Genomic DNA, 21786 nt, shown 5'->3' with positions numbered 1-21786 from the left:
TCCTGTTCACAGCTGCTGTTTCGTTACTGTGTCTGGAAAGCTCTTGTGAGCGGAAATTGCCACTCTGGTGTTATGAGTTAATGCTAGAGTCTTAAAGTAATTTCTGGATGGTGTTTTGATAGGGTTTTCTGCTGACCATGAAAGTGCCCTTTCTGTCTTCTTGCTATCTAGTAAGCGGACCTCGATTTTTGCTAAACCTATTTTCATACTACGTTTGTCATTTCATCTAAAATCACCGCCAATATATGTGGGGGCCTCTGTCTGCCTTTTGGGAAAATTTCTCTAGAGGTGAGCCAGGACTGTCTTTTCCTCTGCTAGGATTAGGTAGTTCTCCGGCTGGCGCTGGGCATCTAGGGATAAAAAACGTAGGCATGCTACCCGGCCACTTCTAGTTGTGCGGCAGGTTTAGTTCATGGTCAGTATAGTTTCCATCTTCCAAGAGCTAGTTCTCATATATGCTGGGCTATGTTCTCTCGCCATTGAGAATCATGACAGGCCTACTTGTTTGGTTGGGCCTACTAACGGTGTCTGCCGTTCCTTGCTTTTCTCCTCCACTGAACAAAGCTGAGCTTCAATTTTCAGGCTTTCAGCCTATATCAGATATTTAGCTGCATTTGGCCTACTTGTTTGGTTGGGCCTACTAACGGTGTCTGCTGCTCCTTTCTTTTCTCCTCCACTGAACAAAGCTGAGCTTCAATTTTCAGGCTTTCAGCCTATATCAGATATTTAACTGCATTTGGCCTACTTGTTTGGTTGGGCCTACTAACGGTGTCTGCCGCTGCTTGGTGTTCTCCACTGAACAAAGCTGAGCTTCAATTTTCTGCCTATATGTAATAATTATAGGGGATAACTCAGGAGACTCTTGGCGTGGAACAAGACAACTACAGGACACAGTTTTATAAGTGGTAAAGTCTATATTATGACACGGTGATTCCAACAGGTGCAGAGAGAAACTCAAGTCCACAACACTTGGTGCAAATAATAAACGTAGCTTAGCAGTCTATAGGAAACTTCAGAGGGAAATGCAATCAAGCAGAAAGTCTATGAAGCACAGTTATTCTTGAGGAAAATTGACACAAATAAATCCTTGTCTTAGTCCAAACACAGATAGATATGCTTATAAGGCAGTTCAAATCATATCTTAGCTCAACCAGGGAGGCCTGGTTAATAGTCTCAGGTTATTGCAGAGCAGCAGCAGCAGCTTACATGTCCAGCAAATGCAGATGAAGTAAACACGGGCAGCAGATGAAGCAGGATTACTGGAAACTTGTGTATGCAGCAGGAACTCAGAGCAGAGTAGCAGGATCACCACAAAGGTTCACAGGAGCAGGTGTATAGCCAGGGAGTAATCAGAGGTCAGAAGCTGGATGCAAGGCAGAATACTCTAGCACAGACTGAAGTCTGGGGTGGAGTTTTGTAGCAGGAAGACACAGCGCACATGAGACCAAAGACGCCATCTTGGAAAAGGGCAGTAATGCACAAAAGGTAAAAAATGTTCAGAGTCCTGACACTATATCAGATATTAAACTGCATTTGGCCTACTTGTTTGGTTGGGCCTACTAACGGTGTCTGCCGCTGCTTGTTGTTCTCCTTCACTGAACAAAGCAGTGCCGCCTGTTTACTCCTGTTACCAATTTTGAACTGCATTTGTCCCACTTTATTATTTGGCCCTACTAACTATGTCTGCCACTCATTACAGTTGTCCTCCACTGAACAAAGCAATGCCGCCTGTATAGTCCTGTTACCACATTAAAAACTGCATTTAGCCTATTTTATTATTTGGGCCTACTAACTGTGTTTCCTTCTCATCCTGCCCATTGCCCAGCCACTGCTAGATGAGTCTGCTGGTACATTGACCCAGACCACTACATTCCCCTTGCATTCTACACAGCCAGAATCTGACCCTGCTGAGAGTGAGGTTCCCCTTCCCGCATACTATACCACCTTACACGGGGACAAAGAGGAAGGTGCAGATGAAAGTGCAAGTTCCTTCATCAGGTGGGGGGGGCATACTCGTTGGCGACATTACTGGCACAGGGCCTCTCATAGAACGCAAAAGTGTCTCTGCCGGTGGGAGGCGCCGCCGCCATCAACACCACCGTACTTTGAGGGGCGATGTGCCAGTGCCAATGCGAACGAGTGTGCCCCCCCTGCTTGCTCAGGATCACAGCACTTGCAAAGTTGAAATACTTACCTCTCCCTACTCCACTTCCTTTTTGGAAGTGCATCTGAACAGCAAGGTGGATTGCTGTTGAGGGGAGATAGAGAGAAAAAAAAAATCTATAAATCTTCAGCACAGCGAGTGTGAGCGAGCTGAGTGTGACCTGAGCGTAAGTGTGAACGGCGGTAAGTGTGTGACTTGTGATTCAGTGACTTTGGAATCAGGGAGTTTCCAATGGAGGAATTGCTTCTGTTTTTTTTTTTTTTTTTTTAATTAATACTTTGTATTTATTTTTAATTAACGTTTCTGTGTGGTGCAATCCCCATTAGGAAATGTGCTCCACAATTGTTAATGCCATCCAGTGCACATCTTGCCACATGTATGCAGTCCTTGACCAGCTGGTCGAGGGTGCATACTGCTGTGCGAGATGTGAGCACGTTGAGCATTTGGAAACCCAGATACTGGATCTAAATGTGCAGCTGGCAACACTGAGATCCATAGACAATATGGAGAGGAGTCTTCTGCTCACAGAGCAGACGCTCAATGGGATAGATGAGGAGGGGGATGGTAGGTTGGAGCTGCAGGACAGTGTGGCAGTTAGCTGGGTGACAGATAGAAGGCGGGGTAGAGGGAAGAGTGCCAGGGAGGCTAGTCCTGATCTGGCACACCCCAATAAGTTTGCTAAGTTGGCAGATGAGGGGGGTGCCAGTACAGGGGTAGCACTGCTGCAGCCAGGCATGTCCTCTGAAAGCCGGAGGAGTGACTGCTCCAGTAAGGGGGGAAATAGGAGAGCAGGGCAGGCCAGACAGGTGCTGGTAGTGGGGGACTCAATTATTAGGGGAACAGATAGGGCAATCTGTCACAAAGACAGGGATCGTCGGACGGTGTGCTGCCTACCTGGCGCTCGAGTCCGACACATCGCTGATCGGGTGGACAGATTACTGGGAGGGGCTGGTGAGGATCCAGCGGTCACTGTGCACATTGGCACAAATGACAAAGTTAGAGGTAGGTGGAAGGTCCTTAAAGATGATTTCAGGGAATTAGGCTGCAAGCTGAAAGCAAGGACCTCCAACGTGGTATTTTCCGAAATACTGCCTGTACCACGTGCCACGCCAGAGAGGCAACGGGAGATTAGGGAGGTTAATAAGTGGCTCAAGAATTGGTGTAGGAAGGAGGGGTTTGGGTTCCTGCAGAACTGGGCCGACTTCTCAGTTGGCTACAGGCTCTACGCTAGGGACGGGCTGCACCTCAATGGGGAAGGTGCAGCTGTGCTGGGGGAGAAAATGGTTAGAAGGTTGGAGGAGTGTTTAAACTAGGGATTGGGGGGAGGGTATTAATTTTATAGGAGGGGAAGATAGTGCAGATAGAGACCTGGGCACAAATAAGGAAGTTGGGGGTGGCGGTGGCATGGGGGGTGGGGTTAGAACAGTTAGTAATTTAAGAAAGAATAGAGGTACAGAGAGGAACATCAAGTGCATGTATACTAATGCCAGAAGCCTCGCCAACAAAATGGACGAATTAGAACTAATGTTGTTGGAGCATAATGATGACATGGTGGGGATATCTGAGACATGGCTGGATGAGAACCATGACTGGGCTGTTAACTTGCAGGGCTATAGCCTGTTCAGAAATGACCGTACAGATAAGCGAGGGGCAGGGGTGTGTCTATATGTAAAATCTTCCTTAAAACCCATCCTGCATGATAATATAGGTGAATTTAATGAAAATGTAGAGTCCCTGTGGGTGGAGATAAGGGGAGGGGGAAAAAATAATAAATTACTGATAGGGGTTTGTTATAAATCTCCAAAACTAATGGAAGCAATGGAGAATATCCTTGTAAAGCAAATAGATGAAGCTGCGACTCAAGGAGAAGTCATTATTATGGGGGACTTCAACTACCCTGAAATAGATTGGGGAACAGAAACCTGCAGTTCCAGCAAAGGTGATCGGGGTCTGACAACTATGAGAGACAATTACCTCTGACAACTGGTTCAGGACCCAACAAGGAGGGGGGCACTGCTAGACCTAATATTAACCAACAGGCCTGACCGCATAGCAAATATAAGGGTTGGGGGTCACTTGGGGAATAGTGATCACAAAATAATAAGTTTTCATGTCTCCTTTAATAAGATGGGTAGTAGGGGGGTGACAAGGACACTAAACTTCAGGAGGGCAAATTTCCAACGGATGAGAGAGAATCTTGGTGCAATTAACTGGGACGATATCCTGAGACACAAAAATACACAAAGAAAATGGGAGACGTTTATTAGCCTCCTGCATAGGACCTGTGCACAGTATATACCGTATGGGAATAAACATACTAGAAATAGGAGGAAACCAATATGGCTAAATAGAGCTGTAAGGGGCGCAATAAGGGACAAAAAGAAAGCATTTAGAGAATTAAAGGAAGTAGGTAGTGAGGAGGCATTAAATAAATACAGAAAATTAAATAAATTCTGTAAAAAGCAAATCAAGGCAGCAAAGATTGAGACAGAGAGACTCATTGCCAGAGAGAGTAAAAATAATCCCAAAATATTCTTTAACTACATAAATAGTAAGAAACTAAAAAATGATCGTGTTGGCCCCTTTAAAAATAGTCTGGGTGAAATGGTGGATGAGGATGAGGAAAAAGCCAATATGCTAAATGACTTTTTTTCATCAGTATTTACAAAAGAAAATCCCATGGCGACAATATGACTAGTGATAATAATTCCCCATTAAATGTCACCTGCTTAACCCAGCAGGAAGTACAGCGGCGTCTAAAAATAACTAAAATTGACAAATCTCCGGGCCCGGATGGGATCCACCCCCGAGTACTGCAGGAACTAAGTACAGTCATTGATAGACCATTATTTGTAATCTTTAAAGACTCCATAATTACAGGGTCTGTACCACAGGACTGGCGTATAGCAAATGTGGTGCCAATATTCAAAAAAGGGGCAAAAACTGAACTCGGTAATTATAGGCCAGTAAGCTTAACCTCTACTGTGGGTAAAATCCTGGAGGGCATTCTAAGGGATACTATACTGGAGTATCTGAAGAGGAATAACCTCATGACCCAGTATCAGCACGGGTTTACTAGGGACCGTTCATGTCAGACTAATTTGATCAGCTTCTATGAAGAGGTAAGTTCCGGACTGGACCAAGGGAACCCAGTGGATGTAGTGTATATGGACTTTTCCAAAGCTTTTGATACGGTGCCACACAAAAGGTTGTTACATAAAATGAGAGTAATGGGGATAGGGGAAAATATGTGTAAGTGGGTTGAGAGCTGGCTCAGGGATAGGAAACAAAGGGTGGTTATTAATGGAGCACACTCGGACTGGGTTGCGGTTAGCAGTGGGGTACCACAGGGGTCAGTATTGGGCCCTCTTCTTTTTAACATATTTATTAATGACCTTGTAGGGGGCATTCAGAGTAGAATTTCAATATTTGCAGATGACACTAAACTCTGCAGGGTAATCAATACAGGGGAGGACAATTTTATATTACAGGATGATTTATGTAAACTAGAAGCTTGGGCTGATAAATGGCAAATGAGCTTTAATGGGGATAAATGTAAGGTCATGCACTTGGGTAGAAGGAATAAGATGTATAAATATGTGCTTAATTCTAAAACTCTGGGCAAAACCGTCAATGAAAAAGACCTGGGTGTATGGGTGGATGACAAACTCATATTCAGTGGCCAGTGTCAGGCAGCTGCTACAAAGGCAAATAAAATAATGGGATGCAGTAAAAGAGGCATAGATGCTCATGAGGAGAACATAATTTTACCTCTATACAAGTCACTAGTGCGACCACACTTAGAATACTGTGCACAGTTCTGGTCTCCGGTGTATAAGAAAGACGTAGCTGAACTGGAGCGGGTGCAGGGAAGAGCGACCAAGGTTATTAGAGGACTGGGGGGTCTGCAATACCAAGATAGGTTATTACACTTGGGGCTATTTAGTTTGGAAAAACGAAGACTAAGGGGTGATCTTATGTTAATGTATAAATATATGAGGGGACAGTACAAAGCCCTTTCTGATGATCTTTTTAATCATAGACCTGAGACAGGGACAAGGGGGCATCCTCTACGTCTGGAGGAAAGAAGGTTTAAGCATAATAACAGACGCGGATTCTTTACTGTAAGAGCAGTGAGACTATGGAACTCTCTGCCGTATGATGTTGTAATGAGTGATTCATTAATTAAATTTAAGAGGGGACTGGATACCTTTCTGGAAAAGTATAATGTTACAGGGTATATACACTAGATTCCTTGATAAGGCGTTGATCCAGGGAACTAGTCTGATTGCCGTATGTGGAGTCGGGAAGGAATTTTTTTCCCCATGGTGGAGTTACTCTTTGCCACATGGGTTTTTTTTGCCTTCCTCTGGATCAACATGTTAGGGCATGTTAGGTTAGGCTATGGGTTGAACTAGATGGACTTACAGTCTTCCTTCAACCTTAATAACTATGTAACTATGTAGTCCGCCTTTCCTGGGCCCACGGAAAACTTGAGCCAGCCCTACCCCCCCCCCCCCACAACTTTAGCCAAATGACCCCCAATTTTCAATGCCTAACTATTATTATAAGGTAAATTAAGATTGACAGGCTTAAGTAACAAGAATTGATGTTTTTGGCATTAAAATGGGCACTGTAGGTGTTTTCCTGTCCTCCACTCACTGCCGACTTTGCTTCCCCATTGACTTGCATTGGGTTTCGTGTTTCAGTCAGATCCCCGACTTTTCGCAATAATCGGCCGATTTCACCCGACCCGACTTTTGACAAAGTCGGGTTTCGCGAAACCCGACTCGATCCTAAAAAAGTAAAAGTCGCTCAACTCTACTCAGCAGTGGTTTTCGTCCTATAGTTCTGCCTTGCAGGCCATTTTTGCTCGGTCTCTTTCTTATGATGGAGTCATGAACACTGACCTTAACTGAGGCAAGTGAGGCCTGCAGTTCTTTGGATGTTGTTGTGGGGCCTTTTGTGACCTATTGGATGAGTTGTTGCTTCATTCTTGGGGAAATTTTGGACAGCTAGCCACTCCTGGGAAGATTCACCACTGTTCCATGTTTTCGCCATTTGTGGATAATGGTTCTCAGTGTGGTTCACCGGAGTCCCAAGTATTAGAAATGTTTTTATAACCTTTTCCATACTGATAGATCTCAATTAATTTGTTTCTCGTTTATTCCAGAATTTCTTTGGATCGCGGCATGAAGTCTAGCTTTTGAGGATCTTTTGGTCTACCTCAGGCAGGTCCTATTTAAGTGATTTCTTGATTGAGAAAAAGTATGTCAGTAATCAGGCCTGTGTGTGACTGGGGAATGTGAACTTAGCTTCCCACAGATGTGATAAGCCATAGCTAATTTATGTTTTAGAAGGGGGGCAATTACGTTTTCACACAGGGCCCTGTAGGTTTGGATTTCTTTTTCCCTGAATAATAAAGACCTTCATTTAAAAACTGCATTTTGTGATTACTTGTGTTTTCTTTGTCCAATATTTACATTTGTTCATTGATTTGAAACTTTTATGTATGACAAACATGCAAAAGAATAGGAAATCAGGAAGGGGGCTAACACTTTTTCACACAACTGTAGAATAAAAGTTATAACCAAAGAAAAAGTAGTAAACCTGTGTCATGGAAATGGCTGAGAGCATAGCGAAGTGAAGATCTCCTTTAAGGAAATGGGACCACAGGAAACTGTAACTTCCAGGACTGACAAATGACAAAAACCTAAACTCTGCTTTCTATGAGATAAAGGTTACTTTCACATACCTTCCCTTGTTGAGCTCATAGGGGGCTGCTCATGGGATGTGCTAGGTCTTTAGAAGATTGAGATCACCAACTTATAGAATATGTTCACCTCTGGAGGTCCCTGGCAGAAGATATTGTTTTTTATGCTTCATATCATGACTTTACCTTTCTATAGAGATGAAATATGGCATGGATAGCATCATCCATCTATCAGATATTAAATCCGAGCTGTTCGACCAGCCTGATGGTGATGTGAATGAATGCATTATGTTCATCCCTTAACAATGATGCTGAAAAAAATATCTCATATAAATATCAGATAGATGCAAACCACAATTTTCATTATTGACCTCTCGCTCCAGAGTGTCTTAGATAATTCCTTTGAACTGAACAGAGGAAGCCCTTGTGCTTCTCTACCTCTGAGTATACAAAGTTGCTCACTACCACTGACCTGGACTAGAGACCCGTGAATCCATCTGCTCATATCTAGTCCCAACTGTCCCGGATACAGCGGACAGTCCTGGGTTTGGGTCTACGCCCTGCAGTCTTGGGCATCTGCTGAATGTCCCTCAGTATCACCGCCCCTCTGACAAGTTCTCCTGCCAGGGGAGAAAGAAATGGCAAATGGTGGTGGCTTGAGATGTGGCAAAGCTGAAAATTAGACTCATCAGAGAAGATTACCTTACTCCAATCCTCTATGGTCCAGTCCTTATGGTTTTTGGCAAACTTCAGCCTGGCTCTCCTTTGCTTCTCATTGATGAAAGGCTTTTTTCTAGCTTTACATGACTTGAGTCCTGCCTCTAGGAGCCTGTTACGAACTGTTCTTGCCGTGCCCTTCACCCCAGCTGCCATTGCTTTTGTAGGTGATTTGATGTCGTCCTGCGGTTGCTGAGTGACTTTTGAATAAGATGACGATCATCCCAGTCATCCCAGGCAGTTTTCGCCCCCTGCCGGACAGTAGCTTCGTTGTCCCCAATGTCGGCTGATTGACCTTGTTGTAATGGACTGCTGTCTTAGAAATTTTAAGGATGGAGGCAACATGACGCTCACTGTGTCCCTCTGCTAGTAAAGCCAGAATTGAGCCCTTGTTTTCCTCGCTCTAGACTTTTTCAACTCATTTGGCATGGCTAAAAGTTATTTTTTAATTCCTATTACTTTTGGGATATTACTAGCACTTGTTTTGCCATCCATCTTGTCCTATGGCAAGAGGATTGTGAACACCACAACAGGGTTTTTTATACTTTCCTTTATTAAATAAGATTTGGTTCAGGGGATCACCTAATCAGAAGCACATTCAGTAGAATGGTGTCCTTTGGTTGGAATTCAACTGACACTGGAATCGAATGGCTGTCAGACATGGAGAGAAGATGATTTTTGTAAAACTGTGCAGTGGTCTATTAATTTTTGCCAGAGCTGTATATATATTTACAGTGGGTACGGAAAGTATTCAGACCCCTTTAAATTTTTCACTCTTTGTTTCATTGCAGCCGTTTTGGAAATTTCTAAAAAGTTCATTTTTTTCTCATTAATGTACACTCTGCACTCCATCTTGACTAAAAAAATAGAAATGTAGAAATTTTTGTAAATTTATTAAAAAAGAAAAACTGAACTATCACATTGTCATAAGTATTCAGCCCCTTTGCTCAGACACTCATATTTATGTCCCATGCTGTCCATTTCCTTGTGATCCTCCTTGAGATGGTTCTACTCCTTCATTGGAGGCCAGCTGTGTGTAATTAAACTGATAGGACGTGATTTGGAAAGGCGCACACCTGTCTATATAAGACCTCACAGCTCACAGTGCATGTCAGACCAAATGAGAATCATGAGGTCAAAGGAGCTGGCCAAGGAGCTCAGAGACAGAATTGTGGCACAGATCTGGCCAAGGTTACAGCAGAGTTTCGGCAGTACTCAAGGTTCCTCAGAGCACAGTGGCTTCCATAATCCTTTAGGCCACGTGCACATGTTGCGGAAAGTGTTGCGGATTTTTCCGGACTGATTTTGGTAAATCCGCAGGTAAACCGCACTGCAGATTACCTGCGGAATTACCGCGGATTTACAGCATTTTTGTGCGGATTCCACCTGTGGTTTTACACCTGCGGATTCCTATTATGGAGCAGGTGTAAACCGATGCAGAATCCGCACAAAGGATTGACATGTTGTGGAATAAACAACTGTACGTTTCCGCACAGTTTTTTCCACAGCATGTGCACTGCGGATTTTGTTTTCCATAGGTATACATGGTACTGTAAACTCATGGAAAACTGCTGCGAATCTGCAGCGGCCAATCAGCTGCGGATCCGCAGCAAAATACCCCACGTTTGCACATACCCTAAATGGAAGAATTTTGGGACCACCAGAAGTCTTCCTAGACCTGGCTGTCCAGCCAAACTGAGCAATCGTGGGAGAAGAGCTTTGGTGAGAGAGGTAGAGAAGAACCCCAAGATCACTGTGGCTGAGCTCCAGAGATGCAGTAGGGGGATGGGAGAAAGTTCAACAAAGTCAACTATCACTGCAGCCTCCACCAGTCAGGCCTTTATGGCAAAGTGGCCTGACAGAAGCCTCTCCTCAGTGCAAAACATACAGTATGAAAGCCCGCATAGAAAAAATACACATGAAGGGCTCCCAGACTATGAGAAATAAGATTCTCTGGTCTGATGAGATGAAGATAGACCTTTATGGTGATAATTATAAGCGGTATGTGTGGAGAAAGCCAGGCACTGCTCATCACCTGCCCAATACAATCCCAACAGTGAAACATGGTGGTGGCAGCATCATGCTATGGGGGTGTTTTTCAGCTGCAGGGACAGGAGGACTGGTTGTCATTGAAGGAAACAAGAATGCGGCCAAGTACAGAGATATCCTGGATGAAAACCTCTTCCAGAATGCTCTGGACCTCAGACTTTGCCAAAGGTTCACCTTCCAACAAGACAATGACCCTAAGCACACAGCTAAAATAGCAAAGGAGCGGCTTCAGAACAACTCTGTGACCATTCCTGACCGGCCGAGCCAGAGCCCTGACCTAAACCTAATGGAGCATCTCTGGAGAGACCTGAAAATGGCGTCCACCAACGTTTACCATCCAACCTGAGGGAACTGGAGAGGATCTGCAAGGAAGAATGGCCGAGGATCCCCAAATCCAGGGGAGGAAAACTTGTTACATCATTCCCAAGAAGACTCCTGGCTGTACTAGCTCAAAAGGTGCTTCTACCCAATACTGAGCAAAGGGTCGGAAGACTTATGGCCATGTGCTGTTTCAGGTTTTCTTCTTTAATAAATTTGCAAACATTTCACATTTCTGTTTTATTTTCAGCCAAGATGGGGTGTAGAGTGAACATTAATGAGAAAAAATGAACTTTTTTGAATTTACCAAATGGCTGCAATGAAACAGAGTGAAAAATTTAAAGGGGTCTGAATACTTTCCTTTCTCACTGTATGTGCCATAAAATGGTACTAATGAAAACTACTCTTAGTTGGGAAAAAATAAGCCCTCACGCAGCTCCACTGATGGAAAAATTACAGAAACTTCAAGCTCTCAGAATATGGTGACAAAAGAACCTGTGGAAAATCCTGTCATGGTTGTGGACAGGGTTCCTTTCCCTGTCCTCTCAGGGTTAATTTTGTGTGGCCTCCTTTTGTATTTGTGAGGGCTATATATGCCTGCCCCCGTCAGGGGTTCCTTGTTAGTTATACATTCGTTCTGGCTGTGTGCCTGACCCCCTGGTGTGCTTGCATACAGTTTTGTCCGATTGTCTCTTGTGTATGACCTGGTCCATTATCTCTTTTTGTGATTGTCTCTACAGGAAGTGGGGATGGGTCCTTGTCTCTCTACAGGAAGTGGGAGCATGTGTTTGTATCTACAGGAAGTGGGAATGGGTCCTTGTCTCTCTACAGGAAGTGGGAGCATGTGTTTGTCTCTACAGGAAGTGGGAATGGGTCCTTGTCTCTACAGGAAGTGGGAGCATGTGTTTGTCTCTACAGGAAGTGGGGATGGGTCCTCATCTCTGTACATGAAGTGGGAGCATGTGTTTGTCTCTACAGGAAGTGGGAATGGGTCCTTGTCTCTCTACAGGAAGTGGGATCATGTGTTTGTCTCTACAGTAAGTGGGGATGGGTCCTCGTCTCTGTACATGAAGTGGGAGCATGTGTTTGTCTCTACAGGAAGTGGGGATGGGTCCTCGTCTCTGTACATGAAGTGGGAGCATGTGTTTGTCTCTACAGGAAGTGGGAATGGGTCCTTGTCTCTCTACAGGAAGTGGGAGCATGTGTTTGTCTCTACAGGAAGTGGGGATGGGTCCTCGTCTCTGTACATGAAGTGGGAGCATGTGTTTGTCTCTACAGGAAGTGGGGGCGGGTCCTTGTCTCTGTACAGGAAGTGGGAGCATGTGTTTGTCTCTACAGGAAGTGGGGATGGGTCCTTGTCTCTCTACAGGAAGTGGGAGCATGTGTTTGTCTCTACAGGAAGTGGGAATGGGTCCTTGTCTCTCTACAGGAAGTGGGAGCATGTGTTTGTCTCTACAGGAAGTGGGAATGGGTCCTTGTCTCTACAGGAAGTGGGAGCATGTGTTTGTCTCTACAGGAAGTGGGGGCAGGTCCTTGTCTCTCTACAGGAAGTGGGAGCATGTGTTTGTCTCTACAGGAAGTGGGGATGGGTCCTCGTCTCTGTACATGAAGTGGGAGCATGTGTTTGTCTCTACAGGAAGTGGGGATGGGTCCTCGTCTCTGTACATGAAGTGGGAGCATGTGTTTGTCTCTACAGGAAGTGGGGATGGGTCCTTGTCTCTCTACAGGAAGTGGGAGCATGTGTTTGTCTCTACAGGAAGTGGGGATGGGTCCTCGTCTCTGTACATGAAGTGGGAGCATGTGTTTGTCTCTACAGGAAGTGGGGATGGGTCCTCGTCTCTGTACATGAAGTGGGAGCATGTGTTTGTCTCTACAGGAGGTGGGAATGGGTCCTTGTCTCTCTACAGGAAGTGGGAGCATGTGTTTGTCTCTACAGGAAGTGGGGATGGGTCCTCGTCTCTGTACATGAAGTGGGAGCATGTGTTTGTCTCTACAGGAAGTGGGGGCGGGTCCTTGTCTCTCTACAGGAAGTGGGAGCATGTGTTTGTCTCTACAGGAAGTGGGGGCGGGTCCTTGTCTCTGTACAGGAAGTGGGAGCATGTGTTTGTCTCTACAGGAAGTGGGGGCGGGTCCTTGTCTCTCTACAGGAAGTGGGAGCATGTGTTTGTCTCTACAGGAAGTGGGGGCGGGTCCTTGTCTCTCTACAGGAAGTGGGAGCATGTGTTTATCTCTACAGGAAGTGGGGTCGGGTCCCTGTCTCTCTACAGGATATGGGTGCATGTCTTTGTCTCTGAAGGTAGTTGGAGTGGGACTTTGTCCAACTAAAGAAAAAGTACACTAGTGGGTGGATCTTTGTCTATTTGTTGTTGCCCTCCTGTCTATCAAACTACATGAAGACACAACAGAGGCGAGCTTTCAGTTCAGCGCAGGCAAGACAATGGACAATGGCAGAAGAAATGCATGCTGGGAAGAGAAGAAAACAAAGTTAGCACACCTATTGTGCTGGCAGAATGCTGATGAAGAGGGATTGCTCACTCAAAAAGGGTTAATGGCAAATTCTTTAAATTACACCGCAGGAGAATGGAGACAGTTCACGGACATATGAAGTTCACGGACATATGAAGCTGGTATGTGCACAAACTGCAGCTTGGCTTCTTGTTGTGGATGAGGGAAGCAGGATCAGGATTGTCTTTGGATTTGTGTGAAATCATAGTAATCAGTTAATTATTTATTGTTTATTCCGTGTTATTCAACTGCTACCGAAATAAATCCTCACCTGTTACTATTGGGACAGAACTGGGTCTTAGGTGGATTCTATTGTGACCTCATCTCTCGCTCCCAGACTTCATATATACGGCAGCTCCCGATGTCTCCACAGTGCTGCGGCTGCAAGCAGCCCAGTCACCAGTTCCAACATCCCTGAGAGTAATGTCGAGGTGCGGACCGTGAGGTGCAGGCGGTGAGTGCGGACAGAGAGGTGCAGGCGGTGAGTGCGGACTGCGAGGTGCGGACGGCGAGTGCGGATGGCGAGGTGTGAACGGTGAGTGCAGACGGAGAGGTACAGGCGTTGAGAGCGGACTGCGAGGTGCGGACGGTGAGTGTGGACGGAGAGGTGCAGGTGGTGAGTGCGGACAGAGAGGTGCAGGCGGTGAGTGCGGACAGAGAGGTGCAGGTGGTGAGTGCGGATGGAGAGGTACAGGCGGTGAGTGCGGATGGCGAGGTGCAGGCGGTGAGTGCGGACTGCGAGTTGCGGATGGCGAGGTGCAGACGGTGAGTGCAGACGGAGAGGTGTGAACGGTGAGTGGACGGCGAGGTGCAGGCGGTGAATGCGGATGGAGAAAGGTGTGAATGGTGAGTGCGGACGGCGAGGTGCAAATGGTGAGTGCTTATGGTGAGTATGGATGCAGAGGTACGGACGGTGAGTGCGGACGGCGAGGTGCAGAATGCGAAGGTGCAGATAGCGAGTGCGGACGGTGAGTGTGGATGGCGAGTGCGGACTCCTATGGGGATACATTATAAGAATATACACTATATGAAGAAAAGTATGTGCCCCCCACATCCTCCTCCGGGGGCTTCTCTGTCCTCATCTACATCCATAGACATTAATATGGAGAAAGTATGTGCCCCCCACATCCACCTCTGGGGGCTTCTCTGTCCTCACTACATCCATAGACATTAATATGGAGAAAGTATGTGCCCCCCACATCCACCTCCGGGGGCTTCTCTGTCCTCATCTACATCCATAGACATTAATATGGAGAAAGTATGTGCCCCCCACATCCACCTCTGGGGGCTTCTCTGTCCTCACTACATCCATAGACATTAATATGGAGAAAGTATGTGCCCCCCACATCCACCTCCGGGGGCTTCTCTGTCCTCATCTACATCCATAGACATTAATATGGTGTTGTCCCTCTGCAGATATAACGGCTCTTGCTCTTCTGGGAAGATTTTATACATAATTTTTGAGGCATGTGTGGGAATTTTTGACCCTTCTTCCAGAAGATCCAAAAGAGCATTTGTGGGGTGAGACCCTGATGTTGGGGGGTTGGGGTTCACAATATCCATCATAGGTTGGGGTCCGGGCTCTGTGTGGCTGCTCATGTCCCATCCATGTCTGTATGGACCTTGTGTGCTGGGCATAGTCATCGGGGGAAGATAAGGGTTTTCCCCAAACTGTTCCCACAAAGCTGAAGCTACAATTGTCCATCATGGAGCTGAGGATCTGCGGCCGCCCCCGATCTCAGCACATAGCATTATCCCCTCCATCATCTGTACAGGGGGCACAATGCAGTCAGGGGGTAACGTCCTCCAGGAATCACCAAACCCAGACTCCTCCATCAGATGCAGATAGAGGAGTGGATCTGTCACTGCCTAGAACACGTCTCCTCCGGAGTCCAGTGGTGGAGGGGTTACATGGGGATTTTAGTTTGTTTCTATTCATCACATTTATTTTGGGATCTAGTATCAAACTTAGAAATGACGATTCCACATTATAGGGGCGTCATTGCTGACGATACTGTCACTAACAGTGATTTAAAGCCTAAGGAAAAAAAATCAAAACTGCAGCAGATGTGAAGACATCAGTAACTACACTAGTGTCGCGTCCACTCCGCACCATCCTGCATTAAGGCTCCATCTTCTCAATCTTTGGTTACGAGCAGCCAGCACAAGAGCGGCACAGACCTGAGCAGCCGCGATGTCACTCATACAATACATGACTGCCGTGGACATTTTAATCAAACACTTGAGGGACCCCCAGAGATTCTTCACTGATTTGGTGGGAGTGAGGACAGGTGAGTGCAGTTTAATATATTTTTTTAGAATGGTTTATGAACATTTTGCAGGATACAAAAATACATAACAAAGGACAAAATACACGTTGTGTTATACTCAGGTTTATTTCCTTTGTGTGTTTTGGAACAACACAAAAAAACAAGGCAAATTGGACATAATTTCACACAAAACCCCCAAATGGTGCAGACACAATTGTCGGCACCCTCAACTTAATATTTGGTCACGCCCCTTTGGAATAAATAACTGTGATCCGTCGCTTCCTATAACCATCACAAGCTGCTTCCTCCTCTCAGCCGGGATCTTGGACTCTTCTTACAATCTGCTCCCGGTCTCAGATTTCGCCTTCTCTCAATAGCGATTGTAAGATCTCTCCACAGGAGATCAATGGGATTTAGATCCGGACTCATTGCTGACACTTCAGACTCTCCAGAGCTTTATTTCATCCATTTCTGGGGGCTTCTTGAAGTACAGTGGGTACAGAAAGTATTCAGACCCCTTTACATTCTTCACTCCTTGTTTCATTGCAGCCATTTGGTAAAATCTATAAAGTTCATTTTTTTCTCATTAATGTGCACTCTGCACCACATCTTGAAAAAAAAATCAGGAATGTAGAAATTTTTGCAAATTTATTAAAAAAGAAAACCTGAAATATCACATGGTCATAAGTCTTCAGACCCTTTGCTCAGACACTCATATTTACGTCACATGCTGTCCATTTCCTTGTGATCCTCCTTGAGATTGTTCTACTCCCTCAGTGGAGTCCAGCTGTGTGTAATTACACTGATAGGACGTGATTTGGAAAGGCGCACACCTGTATATATAAGACCTCACAGCTCACAGTGCATGTCAGACCATATGAGAATCATGAGGTCAAAGGAACTGGCCAAGGTGCTCAGAGACAGAATTGTGGCAAGGCACAGATCTGGCCAAGGTTACAACAGAATGTCTGCAGGGCTCAAGGTTCCTAAGAGCACAGTGGTCTTCATAATCCTTAAATGGAAGAAGTTTGGGACCACCAGAAATCTTCCTAGACCTGGCCGTCCAGCCAAACTGAGCAATCGTGGGGGAAGAGCCTTGGTGAGAGAGGTAAAGAAGAACCCCAAGATCACTGTGGCTGAGCTCCAGAGATGCAGTAGGGAGATGGGAGAAAGTTCCACAAAGTCACCTATCACTGCAGCCCTCCACCAGTCAGGTCTTTATGGCAGAGTGGCCCGACGGAAGCCTCTCCTCAGTGCAAGATATATGAAAGCCGCATAGAGTTTGCTAAAAAAACGCATGAAGGACTCCCAGAGTATGAGAAATAAGATTCTCTGGTCTGATGAGATGAAGATAGACCTTTGTGGTGATAATTCTAAGTGGTATGTGTGGAGAAAATCAGGCACTGCTCATCACCTGCCCAATACAATCCCAACAGTGAAACATGGTGGTGGCAGCATCATGCTATGGGGGTGTTTTTCAGCTGTAGGGACAGGACGACTGGTTGTCATTGAAGGAAACATGAATGTGGCCAAGTACAAAGATATCCTGGATGAAAACCTCTTCCAGAGTGCTCTGCACCTCAGACTTGGCTGAAGGTTCACCTTCCAACAAGACAATGACCCTAAGCACACAGCTAAAATAACAAAGGAGCGGCTTCAGAACAACTCTGTGACCATTCTTGACCGGCTCAGCCAGAGCCCTGACCTAAACCCAATGGAGCATCTCTGGAGAGACCTGAAAATGGCGTCCACCAACGTTCACCATCCAACCTGACGGAACTGGAGAGGATCTGCAAGGAAGAATGGCCGAGGATCCCCAAATCCAGGGGGGAAAAACTTGTTGTATCATTCCCAAGAAGACTCATGGCTGTACGAGCTCAAAAGGGGCTTCTACCCAATACTGAGAAAAGGGGCTGAAGACTTATGACCATGGGAGATTTCAGGTTTTCTTTTTTAATAAACTTACAAAATTTCTACATTTATTTTTCAGCAAAGATGTGGTGCAGAGTGAACATGAATGAGAAAAAAATGAACTTTTTTGAATTTACCAAATGGCTGCAATGAAATAAAGAGTGAAAAATGTAAAGGGGTCTGAATACTTTCTGTACCCACTGTATGTTTGGGGTCATTAGCCTGCTGGAAGACCAGTGACATAGGACGCAATCCCAGCTTTCTGACACTGGGCACTAGATTGCCACCCAAAAAGTTTCCTTATACCAAAATTGCGTCAAAATGTTTCAGCATCCAGATATCCAAAAAATGGCCCAGATAGGACCAAAGTGGGCAAAATTAGTCAGGTGATTAGATAGAAAAGCACGGATCGTTGTCCAGAAAGACTATTTCTGAGCAAGACCACATGCAGTGGTGCCAGTCAGCCTTGGGGGCATCACACATGGAACAATTTCATGTCCTCTAATTTAAGATTTGCAGTTTGGAGTTTTTTTTTTACAGTTTATAACCTGTCCTTCTAACACTAGTAGTTTGGAAAGGTTTCTGTACCTCTGAAAAGTACGAATAAATAGTTGTAAGAACTGGAAAGTTCTGACCACTGGAATAATGTGAAAAACAAAAATGAAGTTGTCCTAAAATTCAATAAAACCACATTCTTAAGGAGTAAAACTAACTTCATATTTGTTTAGGTCCTCAATGAAAACGCATTTTGAGATTGTGTAATTCCGCTTTTATGCCCATTACTCTCTGCTATTAATGTGTAATTCACAGTTTGTGTTTATTTTATTTATTCCAAGGTTTACAAGGGAAAAAAAATCACATAATTCAGAGCAAGTGATGAGGATTTATGTCATCTAACCTTTTGAAAAGTTGCCATGGAAACTCCCAATAGTTCCTGCTTCCACCCATCTTTCTTTGTGTTGGTGGGGATCCCAGGCCTGGAGCATCTTCATGTCTGGATCTCCTTCCCATTCTTCTCCATATTTCTGTCAGCCATCATTGGGAATTACACCGTTGTACTGATCATTATCATGGAGACGAGCCTCCACCAGCCCATGTACATCTACTTCTCTGTTCTTGCTTTTGTAGACCTTATTTTAGCTAATACAACTATGCCAAAGCTCCTTGGCATCTTCTGGTTCCAGAATAACAGAATTGACTTCTATGCATGTCTTCTCCAGATGTTTTGTGTTCATGCTTTCTCCACCATTGAATCTGGGATCTTTCTCGCTATGGCGTATGATCGATATGTAGCCATATGCAACCCTCTTAGATATACAACCATAGTGACCACCAGTGTTATCATTAGCAGTGGGGCATTAGCCGTACTGCGGGGGGTGTTTTACATCCTTCCCCTGCCTCTTTTACTGACAAAGTTCCACCTATACACCAGCGATGTTATCCTGCACTCGTATTGTGAGCATATGGCGGTGGTGAGGCTGGCCTGTGCAGATGTCTCCTTCAATGACCATATTGGCATGGTGGTTGGGTTCATGGTGCTGGGGATGGACTCGGTGCTTATCGTAACTTCATATGTGTTGATACTTTGGGCTCTTCTTAGGTTGACTGTCGAGGCTCGTCTGAAGGCCTTCGGGACATGTGTTTCCCATGTCTGCGCTATCTTATGTTTCTATACTCCTATACTCTGTTCATCCTTAGTCCACAGATTTGGCACAGATGTTCCTCACCAGACTCATATCCTCATGGCTAATTTCTACCTCCTTGTCCCTCCACTGCTGAACCCTCTGGTCTACGGCATAAGAACTAGACTAATCAGGGAGCGTGTGAGAATGTGCTTCTCCTAAACGAGCTGCAAATTTCTTTCTCTGAGGATGATCTTGTCCCATTTCAATTGTCATTAAAAATGGTATTGAATATAGAAGACTGATGAGGTTCGGTGTTTAGGAAAGTCCTCTGCCATCATTGCCTTCTGTTTTTGGAATGTGCTACTCACCATCCTCTATGGACAGATTCCTTGGGAGATGAAGAACAATCACTTCTTCTTGAGAGGAACTTCTTATTGCTTATTAAATTCATCATTACTCAAAATATACATCAAACACAAAAAACATCCAAAAAGACTCCTAAGTACATGAACTTGGACATCTAACCTTCTGCTCTAATGTCCATTACACCTCAGTTAGATTAATTTCTTTAGATGTGTCAAACAAAGTTTCTCCCATAGGGAATAACTGAAGTTGCAGTTATCTCACAGTTTTATTGTGGCTCTTTGGTTACCCCGTCCTAACATTAGTTTATTGCAGATCTGTTCCAGTGGTCCATCAACGCCCACCAAAAAATGTGTACAAAACTACTGGAGTTGAGACAACCAATTCATGATGAATCAAATTTGCTTTGAATTTTACAAAAAATATTGGGTTTGACAAAACACAATTTATTTTACATTCAATTTGCTGGGAACTAGCAAAATTGTGCCATCCGGCTGCCATTTTGCTTGATCTTTATTTAGGGCATACAATAGTTTAAAAAATGTTGAATAAAAATCATTGTACTCAACTCGACCCTCACATGTCCTGGTGCTTCTTGCCTGGTCCTCCGCCGACTTTATCCCACCCTTTGGCTTTGGTCTTCTCTCCCATCTGTTTGATTCCTCTGGTGCTGACTAGGCCTTCAAAGACAACATGACATTGCTTGAGGCCTGGTGAGTGCCATAGAAACAGAAGACCAAAGATCAGATAGAAGATCAGAACCGGAGCGAGGAAGCCATCGAAAGACCAGGCGAGGAGCTGCAGTGCTAGGACAGGTGAAAAGTGAGGTGCCTATAATATCTTTATTGACCCCTTTGTTAACTACTCTATAAAAATATATATATATAAAACAATATAAATTTGGTATCGCTGTAATTGTACTGACACCGAACAGGTGATTTCCAGCACATAGTAAAGGCCGCAAAGAAGAGATTAAAAAGAGGTGAGAATTTGTTCCCAATCCATCTCACAGGGGTTTTTGTGCAGTTTTTTAGCAGATTCTACAATGAAGACAAACAAAAATATATAATAACATAGGGCTGAGTCATTGGACCCGTCTCGTGCTCCACTTCTGCAGATTCAGACATAGATCAGGGGAGCAGGAAGAAATGAGCGAATCTTTTCAAATTTAATTGCACCATGTTTGACTCATTTTTCCCAAAAATTTAATTTGCAGTGAATTGATAGGCAGCAAATCGCAAAAATTGTAAAGTCTCCAAATGTTCAACGTTGTGAAACACTCTGAGGTCTCCTAGGACTGCAGTCATCCCCTTTTCAAGCTCTTTAATGCAAACCCAACCTTGTTAATGTCAAAGTGATCTCACCATAGAAATTAACCCTTTTCCCACCTTGGAAATGTCCATACATCCCTGAGACTTTGCACTGATTGACCAGGCGTGTATGGTGAGTTTATGAGCATAGAGGCTCCTGGAACTTTAAACTTTAACTTTGGGAGCAGGCAGAGGGCTGACAGCCCCTCTGCCCTTGGATCAGAGACCTTGCAACGTCATTGCAGGGTCCCAATCGTTGCCATGCTGACCCTATGTCATCATGACCACATCTGGGTCACCAGAGCACACAGCATGATCAGCAACTTTCCCTGTCAGTGCAGAGCTGACAGTTTCTACAGCATGGGGATGCTGCTGCATCCCCATTATACAAGCGATCAGCCTGCAAAAAATGATTTTCTCATAGTAAGACAAAGTAAAAAAGTTATACAAAAAATTGTACAAATATTTTAAAAAAATAATAATAAAAAAAATCAAAATATATTGTAGCCATCAATAAATATTCTTATAAAAAAAACTAAAACCATAAAAGTACACATATTTGGTATTGCTGCATCCGGAATGTCCCAACCGATAAGACTGCCCCAGTAGTTAACCGCTTTAGTGAACACCATTAAAAAATAAATAAAAAACAATGCAAAAAACAACGCTTTATCATCATACCGCTGAACAAAAGGTAGAATAAAACACGATAAAAAAGACGAATATAAATAAACGTGGTACCGCTGAAAACATCATCTTGTCCTGCAAAAAAACGAGCCGCCACATAGCTCCACCAGTGGAAAAATAAAAAAGTTATAGCTCTCAGAATAAAGTTATGCAA

At 44.6% G+C, this 21786-nt stretch overlaps 1 protein-coding gene across 2 annotated transcripts; it reads left to right on the top strand.

The window, feature by feature from the left end:
- Positions 1-18561: 18561 nt before the first annotated feature.
- On the top strand, positions 18562-20386 carry LOC143818644 (olfactory receptor 52M1-like). Of its 2 annotated transcripts, XM_077299905.1 has the most exons (2): positions 18562-19478; positions 20371-20386. In XM_077299905.1, exons 1-2 carry the CDS (start codon positions 18562-18564, stop codon positions 20384-20386), a joined length of 933 nt encoding a protein of 310 aa, XP_077156020.1. The 2 variants fall into 2 exon arrangements, with proteins under 2 accessions (XP_077156020.1, XP_077156022.1); XM_077299907.1 differs by lacking the exon at positions 20371-20386 and having other exon boundaries at positions 18562-19491.
- Positions 20387-21786: the final 1400 nt, after the last annotated feature.

This window comes from Ranitomeya variabilis, chromosome 3, assembly GCF_051348905.1.
Source record: "Ranitomeya variabilis isolate aRanVar5 chromosome 3, aRanVar5.hap1, whole genome shotgun sequence".
In the NCBI taxonomy this organism is placed as follows: domain Eukaryota; kingdom Metazoa; phylum Chordata; class Amphibia; order Anura; family Dendrobatidae; genus Ranitomeya; species Ranitomeya variabilis.
Note: the sequence above shows the minus strand (reverse complement) of the source record. Positions and strands in the feature narration are given on the sequence as shown.